This window comes from Tasmannia lanceolata, unplaced genomic scaffold (assembly GCF_043159265.1).
Source record: "Tasmannia lanceolata isolate RefF3 unplaced genomic scaffold, GAP_Taslan_0.1 ptg000008l, whole genome shotgun sequence".
In the NCBI taxonomy this organism is placed as follows: domain Eukaryota; kingdom Viridiplantae; phylum Streptophyta; class Magnoliopsida; order Canellales; family Winteraceae; genus Tasmannia; species Tasmannia lanceolata.
In genome coordinates, this window is record NW_027518685.1 from 6,271,842 (window position 1) to 6,292,796 (window position 20,955).

The 20,955-nt window shown below is 40.8% G+C and overlaps 2 protein-coding genes across 2 annotated transcripts; both read right to left on the minus strand.

Annotated features, from left to right (window-relative positions):
- Window positions 1-2,171: 2,171 nt before the first annotated feature.
- On the minus strand, window positions 2,172-3,812 carry LOC143884114 (multiple organellar RNA editing factor 7, mitochondrial-like). The gene is made up of 4 exons (XM_077387513.1): window positions 3,424-3,812; window positions 3,182-3,282; window positions 3,028-3,093; window positions 2,172-2,662 (listed from the first exon to the last, which is right to left on the minus strand). The coding sequence occupies exons 1-4, from the start codon at window positions 3,750-3,752 to the stop codon at window positions 2,559-2,561; spliced, it is 600 nt and encodes a 199-aa protein (XP_077243628.1). The 5' UTR covers window positions 3,753-3,812; the 3' UTR covers window positions 2,172-2,558.
- A 5,904-nt stretch (window positions 3,813-9,716) lies between these two features.
- Window positions 9,717-10,646, minus strand: LOC143882619 (3'-5' exonuclease-like). Its single transcript, XM_077386083.1, has one exon. It carries the CDS (start codon window positions 10,515-10,517, stop codon window positions 9,909-9,911), a length of 609 nt encoding a protein of 202 aa, XP_077242198.1. The 5' UTR covers window positions 10,518-10,646; the 3' UTR covers window positions 9,717-9,908.
- Between the last annotated feature and the right edge of the window lie 10,309 nt (window positions 10,647-20,955).

Consider the following 20,955-nt stretch of genomic DNA (forward strand, 5'->3'; position numbering starts at 1 on the left):
TTGGTTAGGGTTGAGGCCATGACCTACCCAATCCGAACCCCATCTTATCATCATAATTGTATCACAATTTCAAGAGGCTACTGATATTAGCAATACCATGTTTTACTAATTGCACATGTTTTACTTGGGAATTGACTTATAAGAGCCTTTTTGGGAAATGCAATTACTTTTGTTTTTAACCTATCAAAACAATGCAGTGACTCTTTTTTTTGTGGAAGTGATATATCCGCCTCTTTTGATTACTATGGACACCTAGCGCCAGTGTACGTGGCAAACTGGCGCATTGAATTCTACATTGAAAATTGCACTCAATTTGAGTCAAGAAATCTACATATATAAGATATTTAATCACTGTAGCAAAAGTTAAATTTATAAGATATGAGATGAAGGAGTCTATACACGCATACTGTATTTGGGGATGGTTGGAGTGGGGTTGTCCCATTCACTGGTTTGAATGGGATGCGATATTTCCACCTCCCATTCCAGGAAGATTGCCGAGTTAAATGTGAAATGATCAAACCCAAATGTCTATTTAGTTTGTCTACATCGTCTTCGATACCCACTCCGACAAAATTGTACCGAGGATTCATCAAGAATCGACCCAATTCTTGCGGCATATGCGCTGCGTGCAGTACTTGAAATAACAAACACCTGAAATATCAAACACCTGTGCCCCATACATATCTGGGATTAGCGCAACACGGTTTTTCGAATATCATGTAAAGTTATTTCTCCACTCCAGGTCGAGACCTACCATCAAATCGTTACGCCGATAAGGTTGTCCAATGTCATACATCCATTTTACTACAGTCGACGCATTTTGAGTGACAATGGTGTGAACATCGAAACCATAGAGTCGAACGTTGAAAAGCTCTCTTATCTTAAAAACCGAGTTCGGTGAGAATATTTGGATGGGGCTGAACTAATGCGCCAGATTGATTCATGTATGCCATAATGTGGAAAAACTGAATATGGAAATGGGAAGAAATAGAGTCCGAGAAAATTACTGCTTCGAAAGAAAAAGGAAAGAGTTGAGAACTGAGGTGGGAAGAAAGAAAGTCCGAGAAAATTACTGCCTTATGAAAACTATCATCCTTCCTATGTTTTTCCCCTGTTCTAGCGTTAGTCTAACTTCATTGCATACAACACTCTTATAATGCAAGTATTACTAGTTTACTACTGAGTCTCTGTTACTTCTAGAAAATAATTAATTTTATCAGCCAGACATGATTCCATTCCAAAAAAAAAAAGATTTTTCATATGTCAATTACCAAACATGATTCTGAATTTTAGAAACGGAATCAGAATAAAAAACAGAATCAAGAATTAACATCAAAATCAAGAAACTGAATTACCAAACACGCCCTAATAAAAGAAATTCTTACCATCCTTCATGTCTTCATTTCCTCCCAAGTCTAATAAAAAATATTTAAAAAATAGAAATAAATTAAAATTAAAAAAAATAGTAAGTGTAAGTTGTAACTTACATCATGGCAAATGCAATTGCCAGCCCGAAGGATCTCGAAAATAATTTCCAACCACGATTCAAACCACGAGGGGAATTCTCATATTGAACTTCGAGCTTAGTGAAACTTCGTTTGAATTTTCTAGAAATTTGTGCTGAATCAGGTGCAAATCGGAGTATCGAATCACCGGCAGGAATATCTTCCGAATGAGAGGCACCAGAAGCACCGACAGGAATAGCTTCCGAATGCGAGGCAGAGGCACCAGAATCACCGGCATGAATAACTTCCAAATGGAGTATCGAATCACCGGCAGGAATAGCTTCCGAATGCGAGGCACCAGATGATACCAACATGCGTACTGTGGTAAGGTTAGAGTGGGGTTGTCCCAAGAGCTAATGCGAAAGTGATACGGCTTCAGAACTTCCCAGCCCAGAAAGAGTTTGGAAAGCCTACTCAACCCTACCACTCTCAAATCTTCTATCCCATACACAAATCTCATACCAGCAAACCCAAACCATCATGAAGCAATCATCATGAAGTTTGACTACATCGTCTTGTATGCCAACTCCTACAAAATGATAAATTACATAGGAAATTAACGACTTAAGGAGGGATATCATGTGCATGCATTATCTGGAAGATAAGGCATCTATTTCCTATGGACAGATGGATCAGGGCAACACTATTATTGGACTACGGTGGTAATAAATTAGTTCTTCAAACAGTTCTTTACATGCTCACATTATCATTATCCAAATGGAGAGGCATTTGGGCCATTATAGCACGCCCAACATATTAATTGCTTGGATAATTGCACCACATTTAGCCATTTTTTAGGGTTGGGGGAAGTGATATGCTTGTCCTCTTTTTCTTCCCCGGGCACACCCTCTAGTGTATTGTGTATTTATTAGTTAATGACCACTTTTTTTACATTACGTGCTTGCCACGGGAAGAAAAGGGGGCGGATATATCATTTCTATTTTTTAAGAAAAATATGTGCACGTATCAAATAACAACTCCTTAAGCCACTCCCGTACTTCTCAAAATGCTTCCTTGGAGTGTCCTCTGATGTCTCTGGTGAAAGCCCATCAATCAAAACTTTTCCTTCAATTTTTGTGTTCTTATACTGTGGTCTAAATAGTTTTGATAGTAGCTGAGATCAAATTCACATATTTTTCCATCTATAAATGGCTCCCCTGCCAAAAAAAAAGTCAGATGTGTAAAGGTATAAAAGATTAAATAATGCCTTCTTCATCAGCTTAAGCTTAAGCTTTTGGAGTAACTGGCAGTTTCACGTGGTATCAAAGCAAATGCCTAGGTTCAAACCTCCTTGATAGCAAAATCCACATGTAATGGCCAAACCCATAAGCGAGGCCACATGTGCCATGTGTAGGCCAACCCAAAGAAAGAGGGGCCACACTTGAGGGGGAGTGTTAAGGTATAAAAGATTAAATAACGCCTTCTCCAACAGCTTAAGCTTTTGGAGCAACTGGAAGTTTCATAAAATGAAAAAAAAAAAAAAAAAAAAAAAAAATTTGAGATTTTAAAATTACTAACTCACCCACGTAATCTTTAATGCCAGAACTAACAAAACAATCTGGAAGAACCCCAGAAACACAATCTAAGGCTGCATAAAAACCAAATTCGATGTCAATTACATTGTCATATTTCATAAAGAAATCAACATGTCACGATAGAATTAAGAGTGGTCTTACCTCCAATTTTATTCGATAGACCTATTGGGATAATGCATCCAAAGCTGTAATAATAAGCGGTTGAAATTGAATAAATGTGTTTCCTTGCCGTTTCTTCTTCGCTGTAACGTGGGTAATTAGGATTAGTCCAATCTAAGTTCATATCATACTCAGACAAAAATAAAATTGAAAAAAAAAAAAAAAAACATATTCATTTATAAAGAACAAAAGATAGAAATAGAGACAAGTAAGAAAATCCTAACCTGTGAAGCACTCTAGCTAGTATTTTAACATAGCTTTTGGCTAGATTACATCGTTTTCTTCTGCTGCCTGTCCACCTATATCCCATCCATTTTTCAAACCACATCTCCGGTGCTCTGAGCACTATAAGCCAATGTTTGAAATCACAGCCAGATCTAATAATCGCCTCCTTATTCATCAAGGTAGTGGCATTAACATCTGAGGGACGAATGGGAATATGGGAGTTGGGAAAGGATGGAATTTGGTAAGCTGGAGTGGATAAGCGACAGGTAAAAGAGAGGGCGGTGAGAGATGATGGAATTTGATGTATGGTTCTTAGGAAAGCTCTCATTCTAAGAGTCAATGTAGCTCGATTCAAGCCTTTTTCTGCCCTTCTCTTGGAAACCCTACGTTTGGAGACACTAGGAAAACCTTCAAAGAGTCAATGTAGCTCGATTCAAGCCCTTCTCTTGGAAACCCTACGTTTGGAGACACTAGGAAAACATCTTTGTTTTTAGCGATCCAAATCAGCCATTCAAAATCGTTAAATGGCAAAGTTGCATTTAAGTTTGAGTCCGATAATCTATTCCCGACTTGATCAATTCTCAAAATCCAAAACGAACAGAGCCTTAGTTTTTCCAAAGATGAGGGTGAATGTGGCCTTTCCATAGGATCCCACCGATCTATTGAGGGATTGCACATTTTGGAAACATCTATAGATCGGAGCGTTAGGATCATCCTGTGCAAATGATTTTTGGGGCACGGCCTCTTAACATGGCCTAATAAATGGATGGTTTGGATCATCCTATGGAGTGGGTCGTACAATTCTATTTGGAAAATATTGGACTATATGTATAAAAGTATGTATTTAATTAATCGCTGTATAAAAAAAATTTACATTCACAAGCTATATTTAATAACTATAGGGAAATTCACACTTGTAGGATATTGAAAAGGTATAAATAAGTGAACATTTATAAAGTGATTAATAGTAAGTCTTATGTGCTGTGAAGTCCGGTGGGACTCACTTCATTGGATGATCCTAACCGTTCATTTGATAGGTAAATACGTTGTACCCCATAAATAATCTCCATAGAGATTATCCTAACCATCTGATCTATAGAGGTTCCTATAATGTGCAGTCCTATACAGATTGGAGGGTTAGGATCATAAGAGTCACAACAGGTTAAGATTAAAGATTACAATCATTTATTGGGTTCTATTAGTAAAGGATTGACGCAATCTATCACCGTCAATCCCTTCTCCATCTTAAATATCCATATCAATAGTTGAAACTCACTATGCTATTCCTTGGTTTTTTGGTAGATGTATTCCTTGTTTCTACTTGGTGTAAATATCTGTTTTTTCATCTCGGTTTATCATTCCTCTTACCTTTTCTTTGGTTTACTCCAATGTCTCAGATGTGGCTTTGTCAATTATCTGAAAAGTAACAAAATTAAACCTTAATAAGTCTATAATATAATGAGTAAAAATGAATAAAATTCTCATACAATTATAAGATAATAGAGCATTCTGAAATAGATTATGAAAAAAATATCAAAAATCTAGTATAGAACCTTCTTTCCTGCCATAAGCTGAACCGATGTTTAGGCTCTCAACCGACGTTGTTTCAAAATGTTCTTGAAATTTAACCAATGTCCCAGAAAAGGTAGTTATATTCTTTGTATATTTATAAAGAAGAAATGAAGGAGTAAACTGCATGATATGTGCACTTGAATCACCTTAAATGTATGAGTTGGTTCATACAAATACTAACTCTCACTTCTCATGCATCTCTTAACTGTAACAAATTTTGTCACAATCTTCTTACTTGTACTTGGGGCACGTTTGACAACCATGAATTTATTTTCTTGATAAATTAGCTTCTTCATGTGGCGAGGGAGGCTGGTAGAGGGATTTGTTTTATGGACTGCGAGAGGGACTCAGTGAGGAGAGGGCAAGAAAAGCCTAGAAATCATGAAACAATTGTTTTCTGGAATACGAGAGGGACTTAGTGAGGAGAGGGCAAGAAAAGCCTAAAACCATGAAACAAATGTGATCGACTTTTTCCTGGTTTTTTAGCCACCTACTCACCCCTCAACTCATTCATACCCTCTCAAATCTCTCCTTCTCCCACCTGTCCTACCCCTCTCACATCACTCCTAGCTACCCGACATGGCCTTTGGTATGTTTGGCAACCATGAAAAAATATTCCACTGATATTTTGTGGGGTTGTTTGTGTGTGTGTGTGGGCGTGGGGGGGAGGGGGTGCAACTGTGAGTGATATGCAGAGAGGGAGAGACTTTGAGAGGGTAGGAGTGATGAGTGAAAAAACCCAGAAAAAAATATGAAGAAAAATACGCAATTTTAGGTAGGGTATTTTTTTTCATTATTTTTAGGGATTTCTCATGTTGTCTCCACTCGTGCCCTCTCAAGGCTCTCATCCTTCCTTCATTCTAATCTTCTCAAGGTAATCTTGGCTCTAGATATCTTCCACATGCCCTCATCTGAAGAGAATACTTGAAAGTGCAGTTCGGCTTTGTGCAGATGCCGCATTCTAAGTGGGAGAACTAGTTTATAACAAGGTGAGTCTTTGGACGGATCAAAAGCCAATCCAACAACCATTAATAGTAGTTCTATAGTCTCAAGGGGGTTAGGGATGAAATTCATTTCTCGAGTTACAGGGTTGCATAAGTAGAATTTCCTCCTTCCGTAAAGATGAAAAGCGAGCAATCAGTTACATAATGCAATTATCCTATATCCATTTTGCGGACTGACACAAGCCGGAGCCCACGAGGGATGGCCAAGATAAAAATGTTCCCAACCAAAGAAAAGGATAGTTCCGGGAATCCTCAACCGGAGGCAACATACATCATTCAATGCTACTAATCGCGGAAGTCAATCGACGCGACCAAGCCACAAGCTTGATTCGTAGGAGGAATCACTCAACGCCAAGAGCAAGAAAAGTTGCAGAGAAAATTTTACTACAATCAAAAGTCCCTTTCCTTCCATTCTAATTCATGATTATAGAGTTTACATCAAAAGACTTGTAGTCAAAGACTCCATAAATGCTAGACCCATTTTCTAGACAACACAACTTACTAGCTAGATAGTAATAAGAACCACAACTTACTAAATGGTCAAAGCACATATTCAAAGTAAAGAAGTCACAACTTGATAGATAACAAAGATAAATATTAAAACCCAAGACCATAAATAAATTACTGCATGTGATTATGCTCCTGCATCAGGGACGAAATCGAGAGACAGATCAGGCGCGCCGACAGGATTTCCTCCAACAGAGAGAATGTCAACTTTCCAATGCAAAGTAGTGGACGATGTTTGGGAGAGTTGTCAAAATATTATGAGAGATTAGTGTTTTCCACCTTTTGGCAAACAGATTTGAATATGAAGAGTGACTTCACCGAGAGGAGAGGAAGGATATTGACTTCAATTATGTAGTCAGTGAGGAATTCTCCTTTGATTTATTCTCCATCTCCGCAAGTGGAAAAAATACAGTTCTTAAACTAGAAGAATATCCTTTTCTTTGTTGTATAAAAATCAACCTTTTGAGAAATCCGAATGCAGCGCCAATTACAGATCCCTGAAAACCCTTTATAGATGAAAAATAGAGACGCAATTTATAGGGGTGTAGGAAATCAAGTTGGAGTTTCCTACTAAAACAGGGAACTTCTATTCAGTTGATTAGGGAGGATTTTCTTTAGTAGTTTTTTTATGAGGAAGCTTCAAATAAGTTTTTACCTAATAGGGAATTTATTCATAGCCTATATTCTTAAGGAGTTTTTTTTATTAGAAAACTACTAATAAGTTGGTTATATAAGGTTTAAAAAATTAAAGGTTGAGATGTAGGATATGGTTTTGAGAGAATGTATTTTGATATATAGATTTTAAGAGGATTTATAGGGATTTTGAAAACAAACGTGTGATTCCTACGAATTTCTACCAGAGCTGAGGAGTACGAATTTTTAGGCAAAAAAGAAGATGGAATAAACGATTTACGGAAGTTGTTTAACACTTGATTTTGTTCTGAATCAGGGTCTCAAAGTGTGCCCTATCAATTCTCCCTCCTCCCACACGCACTACGCCTCTCTCTCTCTCTCTCTCTCTCTCTCTCTCTCTCTCTCTCTCTCTCTCTCTCTCTCTCTCTCCTCCCACACGCCCTACCCTCCTCTCTCACCACTTGTTGGAGACACTAATTTATCATGGAAAAAAAATTCACGGTAGCCAAAAGTGCCTTAGGAATGAGAGGCGTGTGAGGTATTTGAAGTATTCGAGGGGCTGACATGGGGTTTATGAAAAGGATTCTGCCCCATGCATACTATAGCTATAGTGCAACCCAACCCGGGAAGAATGTACCTGGAAATGCACCTCAACTCCAATTCCAGGTGGGTATCCCCATCATCTTGTCATAGAAAGGAGAAAGCAAAAAAAGAATTTGATAAATGGAAAAAAGGAAAGACCAGCAATAAAAATCTTCCCATGATTTTAGAAACACCCCTCACAAGGTCAGGGAAAAAACTTATTTAGCATAAATTATTTTATTGTTTCTCCTACATATGCCCGCCCGTGTCAGGTATTGATGTTTTTTAGTATATATCCTTGAAATAATTGCTGATTTGTGGCATAAGTAGGACGTCCCTGCATTACATATACCTAGGATATAGCTGAAATATTTAAAATAAAGAACAGTCTATTAGGAAAGGGATTTGCTAGCGTCCATCGCAGAAGGCATTTTGCGGATGGCCTGTGAAAGGACTTTCCGAGAGTAAAGACTTGAATTGAAAAGATGACTACCAATTCTCATATGGACTTAGGAAGAATCTATGAATAAATTATAGGGAGTTGCTAGCGTCCATCGCAGAAGGCATTTCGCGGATGGCCTGTTGCATGTGATAGCAGCCACCACGTGAATGAAGACAAAATTTGTTGAAAAGTAAGCCTGTGTGTGGCAACAGACCATCCTTGAAATGCCTTCTGCAATGGACGCTAGGAAATTCCTAAATAATAACATGAAGAAAAAATAACAGCCATAGTCAAAACATATATGTGAGCTTCAAGCAGGGGCGGAGCCAGGAATTTATAGATTTTTATTTTTATTTTTTTATTTTTTTTTTGGGGGGGAGGGAGGGGGGGGGGAGGGAGGGGGGGAGAGGGGGCGCGCGCAGACAAATTTACACTTTTCTGTATTGGTTATTATGGTGGGTGGGGTGGGGGGGGGGGGGGGGGGGGGGGGCATATCACTTCGAATTTACACTTGGGATAGGCAAGTTCCTATTTATCTCTCTCTCTCTCCACTTCATTGGATGATCTTAACCCCAATCGACACTATACATTTTTTATATGGTACAAGCCCACACCAGATCAAAACCGTCCATTCAACGTGCCAAAACGTAACTAGGAAAAATCATATCCATAGGATGATCCTAACTCTCTGATCCATATAGGTTTCCATAATATGCAGTTCCTGTATAGATCGGAGGGCTAGGATCATCCTTCAGAAACGAATTTTTTATGCACATATTTGATTGTATTTTTCAAAAAGTATGGTGTGACCCACCCTGTTTGAAGATCAAAACCATTCATTTCAATCGTCCCATCATAAATAGGTTTGGCCACAAAAAAAATATCCAAAGAATGATCCTAGCGATCAGAGGGTTAGGATTGTCCTTTGGAGTTAATTTTTTGGGCAAACCCTATTTACAACAAGGCGTTCCAAATGAAAGGTTTTGATCTTTGAATAAGGGGGGCTCATCATACTTTTGTTAGGGCGATCGACCCAAATGACTGGTTTGTATCTTTGAATAAGGTGGGCGGGTGGGCCATCTATCAAGGGCATCACATAAAATCCCAAAAATAGAATATATTTCCCCAGGCCCTATCCACCATACTTATTACATGCATGTTGGAAAATGGAAATCATGCTCATTGACAATGGTGGGCCACTACTAACTAGTGTTTGGCACCTTGAAATCGTCAATTTGCTAGATGTATTCTCCAAAAAGCCCTATAAAACAACTTCGTGATCAAGGGCTAGGATCCACCGATGGTGAGTTTTTTTAGGGGCCGGTGTCCAATGCCGTGTGTACAGTGTACACTGAGAGAGAGAGAGAGAGAGAGAGAGAGAGAGAGAGAGAGAGAGAGCGGTTGTTAAGGTAAAAGCCACTGAGTCTTGGCTGTAGCCCCTTCACAATCAACAGAAGAGAAAGGAAAGAATGCTAATGAAGAACGTAACCAAAAAAGGACAGCCATTGTCAAAACATAGGAGCTTCCTCAAACACAACCTGCACTATCAACATAAGAGAAAGGAAAGCATACTAACCAAGAACCTAACCAACCCAAACAAACATCTGTCTATGCAAAACACATAATGAGATTAAGCAAAAGATCAAAACCCACCATGCAGAAACACCTATTTATCATCCCAAAACATCAAACAAACCACAGTCTAAATTTTTCCACAAACACCCATAAACCTTCAACGTCTCATCTACCATTCTCCCGTAATCAAACTCTTCCCAATCTCAAAGGAAAGAAAAGCATCCATGCAAGCATACTGAATCTGATCATAGCTAAGCGTCCGATTATCCCACGAACTCCTCCGAATCCACTCCGGCTTTTCCACCTCAAACCCAAGAACATCCCTAGCCAGAGTCTTTAATCCCGCCCCTCTCAGCTCTCTCCTCCCAGTCTCATCAGCAGCCAAATACCTCAAATCTGTAGTATAATCAACACGCAACCTGTAACAGTTCATAAGTTTATCGGCATCGTCATTGATCCCGACTCCTACAAAATTGAAATCAGGGTCGGAAAGGAAGTCTTCAAGGGCATGGGGGATGAAAGTTGCGTACATGATTTGAAAGATGAGGCATCTATCGCCTACGCAGAGTTGGAGGACCGCGACCGGGTTCTGGATATTTCGTTGGTGATTTGGGCGCCATTCGATGTCGAGGCCGACAATGAGATGGCGAAGGTGGCGTCTGTTAATGCGTTTGATTTCGGAGATCCAGTTTCTGACCGAGGTGCCTGAGTAGGTGACGGTGGTTAGGATTTCATGCCCAAAGCAGTTGATGGGTGGGGTAGTGAGCGATATGACCATGATGGAGTGAAGAAAGAAAACACAGAAAAAAAATAGGGGAAAGAAGATTAAGAAGGAGGAGGAGACGTGAGAAAAGAAAGTGGAGGGGGTTAACCAATCAGAGATTAGAGAGGGCCTGCTGTTTCTCCTGGCGCAGCGGTGGACAGTACCAATCAAGACGTGTGCCGTCCCTTCATAAGAGCTGTGGGAGACACGTGTCGTCCCTTTGTTGCTTCTCCTCCAAGTCACTCTCACTGTCCTTTTTCTGCTCCAAAAATGGAAAACTTTTCTCTCTCTCTCTTTTTTTTTTTTTTCTATGTGTCCGTGTACTTTAAAAGGTGCGGTTGAGGGCTCAACCCAGACCCAACGGATTCAACCAGATATAGGCTCATGTGGGATAGGGTTAATTGGGAAAGACCAACCCATTTTAACTCCGACTTTGGTCAGGGTTCAGGCCATGGCCGACCCAATCCGAACCCCTCCTGTCGTCACAATTTCAAGAGGATACTGATATTCGCACTACCATGTTTTAATAAATTTTTTGGTGGGTTGTTTTAATAATTGAACAAACTCAACTTGTCTTTTATTTTTTTAGTTGGCTTCCAAGAGCCTTTTAGTAGGATATGTAATAACTTTTGCCAGCTGTTTAAATAATAAAAGATGATGATTTAGTGCAATTATCATGGGAGTGCCAATATCAGTAGCCTTACAAAATCTTAGGATCATGGCTAGGGCAACTCCGGTTGGTTGAAAGTTATAAAACCAACCTGAACCAGAATCTCTACACTGTCAACCCGAATCACACACAACCACTTGAGTTAACCACTTTCTCACTGGGTGAGACATTTGTCTGATAAGTCAACATCATACTAACTCATCAAGTGATGTGGCAAGACTCATCGTCATTGGAAGTCACCAATACATATCATGTTTTTTATTTAAAAAATTAGTATCAAAATTTAATTAATGTAAATATGATATAGAAAAACATTTCCAAATGTAATATATGCAATGTTCTAAATCTAAGCCTCACAATTTGAGTTTCAAGCATGGAGCTTACCATGCACCAGTTCAATGCTCCTACATTGGAACTATGCTACATTGATTACTACATTGGGGCTTGCAACATTGACATGACTAAATTGGAACTCACTCTTTTGGAAATTAATGTTCTTGGGACTTGATTTTTTTTATTTTGGAATTGTACAAGTTATTTATTTTACATTTTCTTTTAGCTAGTGCAACAACCAGGCTTCATTCTTTATGTGTGTGGCATCAAGAGAACAATTTTATTCTCTTCATTCTCATCTTCCCCCTCCATTTAGATGGTTTATTCCAACAATGTAATGTGTTTATGGCCACACGATCCAACATTCACAATCATAAAACATAACTAACCATGAAGAGAAAGACCTTTAGCATGGGTTTGGTGTAACCCAAATGCATGGTAGGGGCGTCGGGCTCATTTCATGTAGTTTGGAAAGGGAGTCACTTCCACATATTTAAACCTACATTATGAGGCTTCCTTTCTGTATACGAGAAATTATATGGTGTAAGGGCTTACAACAATAAGGCCTTTGTACAGTGGAAGTACCATCCTTGATATCAAATATCAAGGGTGGTACCCCTACCGTATTGTTGTAAGCCCTTACACCATATAAAATCCCTCTGTATACATTGTAGGTTTTTTTGATATAGGAGGCACCTAGTTTTCTTTGATATCTGCTTAAACTTGCCACCCTATGTAACAATTCCAGCAATAAGATATGAAGAGGTGAGGAAACTCGTAGATTTCCTAACAAATAAGGAGAAAGTAGGGAATTTTGAATTGCTTTTGATGACATTGGCACTCCTTTCTTTGTCTCTTACACTCTTCTTAGGGCCTATTTGATTGCACGTAGCTGCCGTGTATAGTGGTGAATTGGAACTGAAGTAGCCAATGGCAGTGAAGTAGTAGTAGTCTCCTCGTAGCGTGGTAAAGTGTTTGGTTGCCAAATGAAGTAGTTTGAAGGTGTTGAATGTCCTTACCAAAATAACGAGGCAGTAGTGATGCCATGACCAATATGGAGAGAATGGAAGAAGTGTCCTAAACCTCAATACTCTACATGAAAAAAAACCTTATTTTTTCAAGTCTTTTGGTAGGGAGGCGAAAGTCATGCCACATGGGCCATGGGCCCATAAGGGAGAGAAGACAAGTAGTCTCCTAGTAGGTCAAATCAAAACATGCAACCCCAAAACCAACCAAAACACATGAAACACCCAATAAACTATGCAACCATACATACCCATATTAGCTGTTACAAATTAAAGACAAAACTCTGAACAACCAATATTTTAAAACAGGAGGGCTACTGATATCAACAAGAATGCAGTACAAATATCATTTTTAACATTTCAATGAATAAACCAACTTGGATTTGCTAGCAACCATCTGTGGAACCAGATCCGGGACGGGCGTGGAGGACGGACCCCCGCGCGAGTCTCTTTAGATCGTCCACGTGAAGGAGAGCCCCACCAAGGAACTCTCGAAAGAGTGCCCCTCACAGCATGAGCGGCGATGTAAAGTGAGATACCTCTCGATTCGGGGACTAGCCCAGATTCGAGGCGTATCTTAAACAAAGAAGAGTCGCCATCCAAGGAAGTGGGCCCTGGATCCCATGCTGTGCTCTGTTGCAACGGATAACCAGAGATATAAAATAGGGTTCGTGCCTGATGACGAATGGAGAAGGGATTAGGCGCCCCCAATTCGCCCAAGTGCTAGCACCTGGTCTCTTATGCCATTTATTATTAATTTTGAAGAGTTTTGGGCGAAAATCATGCGAAATGAGAACGAATATCTCCGAGATAACGTCTAGCTAATCATGCATGTCTCGGAGATGAATAAGAAGCACACACAAAAGAAATGAAAGATATGCCGCCTAAGAATAGCTAGGTTATGAGTGCCATGCCTAATTGGTGTCTAAGTTCTGGTGGACAAGCACATGCATGCTACAGCTAGAGGTATAGGATCTGTACATAAAAATAAGAAAACACAGCAAAACACACAACACAACACGACTCGACACATGACCCGACACGACAAACCCTAGACTCTAATGCAATACTTGACTCGGACCAGGATGGCCATCCATCCTAGCTGCACTACGTATCCCGGCCTCGGGAAGAATCAGAGCCAACGTAGTTCGGTGTCCTATGCTAAACTACGATGCCTAAAACTCTAGGACCACTATCCTAGACTCGATCCACTAGACTCGACTGATGTTTAAAGCTTTTTGTACGATTGCTTAAATTCAAGTGGATTGTAATTTTTAGGACTCTATATGCCCTAACTAATGCAAGTTGATTAGCCTTAAGCTAATGCAGGTGGGCCCTATATCCTATGTGTATCTAGGCTGTGCATTCTAAGGAAAACCATGGGTTGACTATATGCTTCCTAGTCTAGCCATCGGTTCGACTAAATGTCTAACCGATCGACTTGAGGCCTCCTAACTCTAGGGACACTCACACGACAGGACACACCATATCAATACAAATCAGGACCGACTCCTAACTCTAAAACACCCTAAATATCTAGGACAGACTCCTAACTCTAGGGGAAGATCTTTTTTGAAAAGGTTTTGAAGTTTTTTTGTATTTTTTTGGAATATTTGAAATGTTTATTTTTAAAGGTTTGGCTGGACCTGGGATGTGGACCCCAAGCTGCACTACGTACCCTGTTGAAAGGGATCAAGCCAACGTAGTTCGGACCAGAATTCCTAACTACTCTGCACATGACTCAAGATTTTTTGAAATTTTGATTTTTAAAATGTTTTTGGATTTTGAATTGTTTTTTAGATGTTTTTGAATTTTCAAGTGTTTTTTGGAATGTTTTTGTTGTTTTCAAGTATTTTTGAAATGTTTTTATTGTTTTTTGACACCAGAGAATAAAATCCTATCATCATAAGGGTAGGGAGACTTCTGGAATCCCGCAAAGGTTGGACATCATCCTATACTTTGCGGGGGAACGAACAGGAAAATAACTCGGCAAGGGTTGGACAGCATCCTATACCTTGCAGGAGCGGGTAAAGATCACAACTTGATGGGAGGATGGACAGAATCCTAACCCCTATGATGACAGGAAAAATTCCTGGACTGACTGAAGGACTAACTCCTGTGCTGAAGACTGTTATAATTACTATACAAGATTACTATTCAAAAATACTATTCATAATTACTATTTATAGGTACTATTCAAAACTACTATTCATAATTACTATTTATAAGTACTATTCAAAACTACTATTCATAATTACTATTTATAAGTACTATTCAAAACTACTATTCATAGTAGGACCCGCTGATGTGGGACCCGCTGTGGGACCCGCTGTTGTGGGACCCGCTGTGGGACCTACTGATGTGGGACCCGCTGTGGGACCCGCTGATGTGGGACCCGCTGTGGGACCCGCTGTGGGACCCGCGGATGTGGGACCCGCTGTGGGACCCACTGATGTGGGACCCGCGGATGTGGGACCCGCTGTGGGACCCGCTGATGTGGGACCCGCTGTGGGACCCACTGATATGGGACCCGCTGTAGGACCTACTGATGTGGGACCCGCTGTGGGACCCGTGTAGTGCAAAGAATGAATAATTAAAAAATAAAAAAAAATGAACTTACGCCACAAAAGATCCAGGAAGGTGTTGACAGAATCGTGCTTGTGTGGGGCCCGCTGATGTGGGGCCCGCTGGAGGTGGGGTGGAGGAGATGGGGATGCCGGTGGAGCTCCGGTGGTTGGTTGGGAGGATGCCGGAGAAGGTGGCCGGAATCCGGTTGGGTTGCCGGAGGAGAAGACCCTTCCTCTCTCTCTCTGCAGATCTCTGTCTCTCTCTCCCTCTCTCTGCAGATCTCCCTCTCTCTCTCCCTCTCTATCTCTCTACCTCTCTCTGCAGATCTCTCTCTCTCTACAGATCTCTCTCTCTCTCTCCCTTTCTCTGCAGATCTCTCTCTCTCTCTACAGATCTCTCTCTCTCTCCCTTTCTCTGCAGATCTCTCTCTCTCTCTACAGATCTCTCTCTCTCTCTCTCCCTTTCTCTACAGATCTCTCTCCCTCCCTTTCTCTGCAGATCTCTCTCTGGTCCCTGTTTCGAAGTCGGTTTTTTTTTTATCATGGCTGATGGTGAGGTGGGAGAAGAAAAAAAGGGAGGGAGGGGCCCATGATGGAGATGGGTTTTGACCCTTCTCCATCTCTTCGTTCCCCTTTTTTTTAAAAAAAAAACAAATCCCTTTAAAGATGTTGAAAAGGGAGGTGTGAGACGGAAAAAAAGGGAGGGAGGGGCCCATGATGGAGATGGGTTTTGACCCTTCTCCATCTCTTCGTTCTTTTTATTTTTAAAAAAAGAAAATCCTACCCCCTTTTTCTCACCCTGATTCTTTTTTTTTTTTAATTTTTATAAGGGAAAATGATATGTTTACCGCCCTACAACCATTGCTTTGATAATTCACCCCACTACAACCCAGCTTTGATTATCGCACATACTTCGCCTGTCTTTTTCTTCATTTTTTTGCCCGATTGCCCTGAAATTTTGCTGGGGGACTCTCGAGAATACTAACAACCTCTTGGGGAGTTTGTACTCACAAATACGCACAATAAGATGCTCCAAGACTCAAACCTTCTTCTCATTTTGGGCTCAGTCCCCAGGAATTTGCGGAGATTAATTTTGGGATGTCTTGGGACTCGAAATTTGGGAATTTTATTGGATATTCAATTTTGGGGACTTTAGGGCCTTGTCAAAATGGGGTGTCTACAGATGCCCCTCTTTGGCAGAGCGTGCTTGTCGCGCGAATGTCAAAGCTGAACAGACAACACATTTTGACTGGCCCAAAATCAGAGGGGTTTTTTTTTTTTTTTGGATTTTTTGTTTTTTGTTTTTTTTTTTTTTTTTGGATTTTTGAAAATGATACTCACAAAGATAACATGGTGAAATAGCCTTTCACCGGACTCTGACTCCACAAACGCGGGTGAGATAGCCTCTCTTGAACTCGTAACTCAAAAATGGATATATGGATGAGATAGCCTCTCTTGCAAAACTTTAAAGGATTGATTTGGCTGCGAGAGAGCCGGGAAAGATATTGGTTTGGTAGCGATTGAACCAGAAGCCGAGAATTGACTTGACTGCGAATGAGTCGGAAGGTCAAAATTTGCTTGGTTGCGAGCGAACCGAAAAGCGAAGGGTTGACTTGACTGCAAAGGAGCCAAAATCAGGGATACTGGCCTAGTTGCGAATGAACTATAAAGTGAGGGATTGACTCGACTGCGAATGAGTCAGAGTCAGGGAGATTAGCTTGATTGCGAATGAATCAAGAAATCAGCAAGAAACTCGGCAGCGAATGAGCCGAAGAGTCTAAGATTTTAGCTTGGTTGCGAATGAACCAAAAGGCTGGAATTTGGTTTTAGCTGTGAATGAGTTAAGAATTGAAAGATTGACTCGACTGCGAAGGAGTCGAAGTCCGGGAGATTATCTTGATTGCGAATGAATCAAGAAATCAGCGAGAACTTTGGCAGCGAACGTGCCGAAGAGTCTAAGATTTGGACCCGATTGCGAATGAACCAAAAAGGCCGGAATGATGACTTGGTTGCAAACGAACTGAAGTCAAAGAGATTAATTTGACTGCGAATGAGTCAAGAGTTTAGAAAATAGACCTGACTGCGAATGAGTTGGAAGCCTAAGATTTTGACTTGGTTGCGAATGAACCAAAAGGTCGAAAATACGAGCTAGACTGCGAATGAGTCAAAACTCAAAGGATTGACCTGGTTGCGAATGAACCGAAAGGTCGAAGATATGCAAACCTGAATTGGGATCTGAGAAGATAGCATCTTGGCAGATGAACAGGGCGGAATGATTAGACAGTTATCATGATCAAACCTATGACCTGGTTGCGAATGAACCGAAAGGTCGAGGATATGAGCGAGACTGCGAATGAGTCAAGACTCAAAGGATTGACCTGGCTGCGAATGAACCGAAAGGTCGAAGATAAGCAAACCTGAATTGGGATCTGAGAAGATAGCATCTTGGCAGATGAACAGGGCGGAATGATTAGACAGTTATCATGATCAAACCTATGACCTGGTTGCGAATGAACCGAAAGGTCGAGGATATGAGCGAGACTGCGAATGAGTCAAAACTCAAAGGATTGACCTGGGTGCGAATGAACCGAAAGGTCGAAGATATGCAAACCTGAATTGGGATCTGAGAAGATATCATCTTGGCAGATGATCAGGGCGGAATGATTAGACAGTTATCATGATCAAACCTAAATTGGGATCTGGGAAGATAGCATCTTGACAGATCAACAGGGCGGAATGATTAGACAGTTATCATGACCAAACCTAAATTGGGATCTGGGAAGATAGCATCTTGACAGATCAACAGGGCGGAATGATTAGACAGTTATCATGATCAAACCTAAATTGGGATCTGGGAAGATAGCATCTTGACAGATCAACACGGCGGAATGATTAGACAGCTATCATGATCAAACCTAAATTGGGATCTGGGAAGATAGCATCTTGACAGATCAACACGGCGGAATGATTAGACAGCTATCATGATCAAACCTAAATTGGGATCTGGGAAGATAGCATCTTGACAGATCAACACGGCGGAATGATTAGACAGTTATCATGATCAAACCTAAATTGGGATCTGGGAAGACAGCATCTTGACAGATCAACACAGCGGAATGATTAGACAGCTATCATGATCAAACCTAAATTGGGATCTGGGAAGATAGCATCTTGACAGATCGACACGGCGGAATGATTAGACAGCTATCATGATCAAACCTAAATTTGGATCTGGGAAGATAGCATCTTGACAGATCACCATGGCGGAATGATTAGACAGTTATCATGATCAAACCTAAATTGGGATCTGGGAAGATAGCATCTTGACAGATCAACACGGCGGAATGATTAGACAGCTATCATGATCAAACCTAAATTGGGATCTGGGAAGATAGCATCTTGACAGATCAACACGGCGGAATGATTAGACAGTTATCATGATCAAACCTAAATTGGGATCTGGGAAGACAGCATCTTGACAGATCAACACGGCGGAATGATTAGACAGTTATCATGATCAAACCTGAATTGGGATCTGGGAAGACAGCATCTTGACAGATCAACACGGCGGAATGATTAGACAGCTATCATGATCAAGCCTAAATTGAGATCTGGGAAGATAGCATCTTGACAGATCAACATGGCGGAATGATTAGACAGCTATCATGATCAAGCCTAAATTGAGATCTGGGAAGATAGCATCTTGACAGATCAACATGGCGGAATGATTAGACAGCTATCATGATCAAACCTAAATTGGGATCTGGGAAGATAGCATCTTGACAGATCAACATGGCGGAATGATTAGACAGCTATCATGATCAAACCTAAATTGGGATCTGGGAAGATAGCATCTTGACAGATCAACATGGCGGAATGATTAGACAGCTATCATGATCAAACCACTCTAAGAATCAAGAACACGAAACTCAAGGAGGAACAATTTTGATTCAAGAAATCGAGATTTCGATCGATTCCATTACATGATTGATTGTCTCTTGCCGAGAACGTTAGGAGTGTGCGATCTCTGCTGAGAAGGCTGCGCGAGCAAATTCTAGACTCTGCTTGGGAAACTGATTTTCTGGGGAAGTTGACCTTTCAGAGAGTGCACTCGTCTGAGAAGTTTGAAGTTTGGCTCGAGATATACTCGTACATCTCTTATCTCAACTTACTGAAGACATTGGCACTGATTGCCTTTTGTGCTTGATATCTTTTATGACGCAAGTCATAAAAGATGCCCCTAGTGTGTTGTGATTCTATGACAATGATGGTTGAAGAAAGATGCCTCGTTTCATGAAGGCTTGAGGATGCAGAGTTTTTTTTTGTTTGTAAGGAGAGAATAGGACAATAACCATGATGGCTGAGTCTAAAAATCTCTTCTTTCGCATGGCTCACTTTTGGAGGCTTAAGGTCTCGGGTAGGTTTGAACAAGATGTCTCCCACCTTTTCTGATACCTAAACCAGGATTTACTCTGAATTTTCTTCACATTTTGGAGGACACGCTCCCATTCTTCCAGCATCCGACAGTTTTGACTTTGCAAGGAAAGGGAACACAAATATGAAGGAGGAACAGATTTCCAAGGACTCAATCAAAGAAGATTCTCATTGTTCCAAGGACTCGACTCGCTTTTGACTCACTCTTGGATCTGATGTGTCATTTTTTAAGGGTATGGCTTAGCCACTCTTAGAGTATTTCGAAGACCGTGTCAAGATGCACAACTCTCCTTTTTCGGTGTTTATGTCATGGTTATTATCCCTTTTGGATTGCTCGGTTTCGATGCCCTCAGTTTAGAGGAATGTTAAAGTAAGCTTGCTGGCACTACTTGGACTCCGAGATTTTACCCTGGTTGAAGACTGTTTCTCCACCTCAATGATTCACTTTTTGCTGGAAGTCATTGCCATTGACCAGATTGCCTTTTCAGGTTTTCAATCTGACGGACCGCTTGCCCTAACTTTTGCCTGGTTCGCCGTTTCGGGTTTTCAATCCAGCGGGCTCGATACCCTAACTTTTGCCTAAGCTGACTTTTCAGTTGTCAACTTAGCGGGTGAATGACCCTAAATTTTGCCTAGACCGCCCTCCCGGGTTTTCAGCCTAGCGGGTCTTCAGATTCCATCGTTTTTTGTTCTTGACTTTGAACCTCTGCTTGTTCACCAGAAGGACTTTCTAAGTGGGCTGGGGTTCAAAACGGTTGGATATTTCTTTTGGATTTCAAAGTTTCGACTAGACTTGGATTGGCCAGGTTGCCTAAGTACCCCAACAATGGAGGATCAGGTTCGAGTGGTTCGCTGAGGTTTGGAACAGAATGATTTGGCTTTTAAGCTCAAAGGTTGAAAGGGAATAATTTGACATTTATCCCAAAGGTTGAAAGGGAATAATTTGACTTTTATCCCAAAGGTTGAAAGGGAATAATTTGACTTTTATCCCAAAGGTTGAAAGGGAATAATTTGATTTTTATCCCAAAGGTTGACCGAACCTGAATTGATCAGGTTGCCTACGTACCCCCGAAGAGTTGGGGATCAGGTCAGACGTAGTTCGGGCCGAAATGCCCCTAATTTGCGGGTGTTTGAAAAGAATGTTTGATTTTGTTGAGGCTCGAAGGTGTTCGCAAAAGGATTTTTTTTTGAACTTGGGATTTTTGGCGTTTAAGGCTCAGGCGTCCAAGGATGGCCTTCTGATGTTTTGGCATACAAGCTTCTTGAATGGCTAAGGTTCAATGGCTTTGAACTTTTTTCCTTTCTCTTTTTTTTTTGAGGAGTCTGGCGGCATTTCCTGGCAAGACTTCATCTGCACTGTGCAAGCTAGACTGATTGAATTCCCACTTTTTCTTTGGGATCTCGCACTGATATTCGGGATTCTA

What these genes read in the sequence shown, in the direction of transcription:
- LOC143884114 (XM_077387513.1), bottom strand. Translation starts at nt 3,752, where the DNA reads ATGAGAGCTTTCCTAAGAACCATACATCAAATTCCATCATCTCTCACC. An exon ending in TCTATCGAATAAAATTGGAG is followed by an intron (nt 3,094 to 3,181) that starts GTAAGACCACTC and finishes GTTTTTATGCAG; the next exon opens with CCTTAGATTGTGTTTCTGGG. An exon ending in TGGCATTAAAGATTACGTGG is followed by an intron (nt 2,663 to 3,027) that starts GTGAGTTAGTAA and finishes TTTTTTTGGCAG; the next exon opens with GGGAGCCATTTATAGATGGA.
- LOC143882619 (XM_077386083.1), bottom strand. Translation starts at nt 10,517, where the DNA reads ATGGTCATATCGCTCACTACCCCACCCATCAACTGCTTTGGGCATGAA.